This window comes from Ostrea edulis, chromosome 9, assembly GCF_947568905.1.
Source record: "Ostrea edulis chromosome 9, xbOstEdul1.1, whole genome shotgun sequence".
Taxonomy (NCBI): domain Eukaryota; kingdom Metazoa; phylum Mollusca; class Bivalvia; order Ostreida; family Ostreidae; genus Ostrea; species Ostrea edulis.
The window spans coordinates 27,039,516-27,042,267 of record NC_079172.1 but is presented as its reverse complement, the minus strand read 5'-3'; the positions used below and the strand labels follow the sequence as shown (position 1 = coordinate 27,042,267).

The following is a 2,752-nucleotide window of genomic DNA, read 5'->3' as shown; positions in this document are numbered from 1 at the left end:
TTCAATTTTTAAAATACATGAGGGAATGAACTGCAATGCTTCACGCCGACATACTGTACTTTTTATACGCTCTTCATGAGAGGTACGCGGTTCATACCCTCATGTACAGTACTGTATAACGAGATAACGAGATAATTAACTCGTTATATCGAGTTAATTGTTAATTTTTTTTTTCATTTTTCAAAATTGAGTCTATCCGGCTTTCGTACATACAAAAGCAATTCAGAAAAGAATTTGCGATACTAACCAGAAGTGATTTAAATCTACATACAATTAATAATGATAATAATAACATATCTCTACATGAACTTACTTATTGTTTGTTCATGCTGTTCTCTAATTGATAATTTGTAATTAATTCATAATATTGAGTTCTAAAGGAATCAATGTCGTAACAATTGTTTTATTCATATCAGCATTACATGTAGAGAACCTCAGTTCATCAGTTTCAAGAATAACTCACCTTTCAATATATCAATGTTTCATTTTTAAAAAAATTACAGTTATTAACCATAGGTTTAATAATTCCTGAAAATATCAACAACAAACAAACATTAGCTTGCACACGACTCTCAGTTTACTCCGTTCACGCAAGTAATGAAATTAGCGATGATGTATTCATTATCTGACATTATTTGACTGACGATTCACAGTTTGATGTGAATTTGTGAATGATGACAGCATTCATTTATTTACCTGTAAGTGCTGACAACTTGACCTATGTTATCTTTATTATTTTCTTATGAGGTAACATAAAACACCTCCATACGGGCTCTCCCTCAATATAACCCACGTGATCCGGTCAACGTGACGTAGAAATAACTGCATAAATATAGTAGCCGGTACCAACCATTTCAGAACAAACCTGCACCAACAAAGAAACGCATCTTACAACATAACTGAAATCATGGGAGTTAGCAAAATCATTCTCTTGCCTACGTTTGTTATACTTCTTGTTCCCGTGTGCCTATCTGTGCCTCTCTGGGACCGTGCTTCTCTTGTCTGCGCAGCCATAGCTGGAAAACAGTGAGTATTAGATGAAAATAAATTCTTGATTAATTGTTGAAATTTGAAGGATTTAAATAATAATAATAAAAAAAAAAAACCCCAATTAAATTGACAATGAAAGCATTACAACATCTTTATTACTTTTCCGTCATTTCAAAATATGCAGAAATAAGACTTTTTGGGGAATCATGGAAATTTTAGATGTTCTTTTACTTTTCATTAGAAAATGTTTGATCTTTCATGCTCCAATGTATAATTTTCTTTAGGAAAAAATTGTTGTATGTTTAAAAGTACATGGCTCAATTCAAGTCCTATATGTGTTTTCAAAATTCACTTGCAAAAATGTCTTCCTTGCAAAGCATTCCACTTTTGTTGATCTGTCCTATTTAGTGTGCTAGAGGAGGACTCAGGTCGATACTTCATGGTTCCCCAGACTTGTAATCAGGGTGAGATTGCCTGGAGAATGACCCAGTCGTACGTAGCTCTACGGTTCTGGAGACCTAGACCGTTCACAGTGTGCTTCAGCAGTAACACACCCGTCAACTACGAGAAATATAGCGTCTACAATGCCTCCTATGGGAATATGTTCGTCGGTAGTCCTAACATGTGTAAGTACACCAAGAAAATCTAAAACGATCGTGAGAGTATCTAAAATTGAAAAAACGGAGCACAACCATATTAGGATAAGATAAACACTCCAAATAAGCCTATTTACATGTATAGCTTTTTTTCACCACCTTCCATTTACTCAATCTTCTGCTTATATCAGCAATGAATGGTAAATAGTGCAAATTACTCTACCGTAACAAAAGAACCATAAATCTATCAATGTACAAGTTCTGTTTTTGTTTACAGACATGAAGACCTGTGTGAATTCAATAGGGAATGCTTTGGACATCATATTACAAGCGAAGAAATCATTTTACGTTATGAGAGCAAAATTTACTGTCCACTGCAATTCATGAGATGTTAGAACGTAAGTGACAAGTGAAGCAGATGACCTACACTGGTCAGGCCATAGACAATCCCGGTGAATCGTCACGTCAGCGCAAGTGACCAGACTCCCACCAATGCAATGACGCGTTGACGGAAGTTCCTACAAACTGGATCGAGAGACCAGCGTTTATCCTCATTGACAAATTTATACTGTGATAGTGACAACCATTATTATGCATTTCACTTGAAGTACATTTACCATTTAATGTCACTTTTGTAATTTGCATGGTTTATCAATTTGGTGAAATAAAAAGTATGCTCAATGTCATTTCAGGTTCTATGAATAATTTATCATTATTGTTGTTTATGCAATAAAATGAGATATTCAAAATAATTATAGTCTGTAAGTTCATTTCTTTTTCTCAGACTACTACCAGTTGTACATACAATAAATATAAAATTTTACAGATGTATCGAAATAAGTCAGAGCTATATTCACAAGTACATGTACATATAACATTATAATGGTATAATGATAAAGGAAAAATTGACATACATGTAGCTGTACAACATTGATTGATTAATTGAGGTGTACAATATTGATGACATAACATGTCATCTAATTTCTGTATAAGTATACATCAAATCTTGTTTGAAAAAAATATTTAATTCAGTTTAAATCATCATTTATGGTACACATACTTCTATCTACGGCAGCCCAGAAAGCTCATTCGAGATTCGGAATTCTGAAATCGAAATTCATTATCTAAAGTAATCAATCGAAATATTAGTTCATAATTACTGATTT

General features: G+C 33.4%; 1 protein-coding gene across 1 annotated transcript; it reads left to right on the top strand.

The window, feature by feature from the left end:
- Positions 1-782: 782 nt before the first annotated feature.
- Positions 783-2,272, top strand: LOC125659166 (uncharacterized). The gene is made up of 3 exons (XM_048890754.2): positions 783-1,026; positions 1,399-1,616; positions 1,864-2,272. Exons 1-3 carry the CDS (start codon positions 908-910, stop codon positions 1,971-1,973), a joined length of 447 nt encoding a protein of 148 aa, XP_048746711.1. The 5' UTR covers positions 783-907; the 3' UTR covers positions 1,974-2,272.
- Positions 2,273-2,752: the final 480 nt, after the last annotated feature.

What these genes read in the sequence shown, in the direction of transcription:
- LOC125659166 (XM_048890754.2), top strand. Translation starts at nt 908, where the DNA reads ATGGGAGTTAGCAAAATCATTCTCTTGCCTACGTTTGTTATACTTCTT. An exon ending in GCAGCCATAGCTGGAAAACA is followed by an intron (nt 1,027 to 1,398) that starts GTGAGTATTAGA and finishes TGTCCTATTTAG; the next exon opens with TGTGCTAGAGGAGGACTCAG. An exon ending in CGTCGGTAGTCCTAACATGT is followed by an intron (nt 1,617 to 1,863) that starts GTAAGTACACCA and finishes TTTTGTTTACAG; the next exon opens with ACATGAAGACCTGTGTGAAT.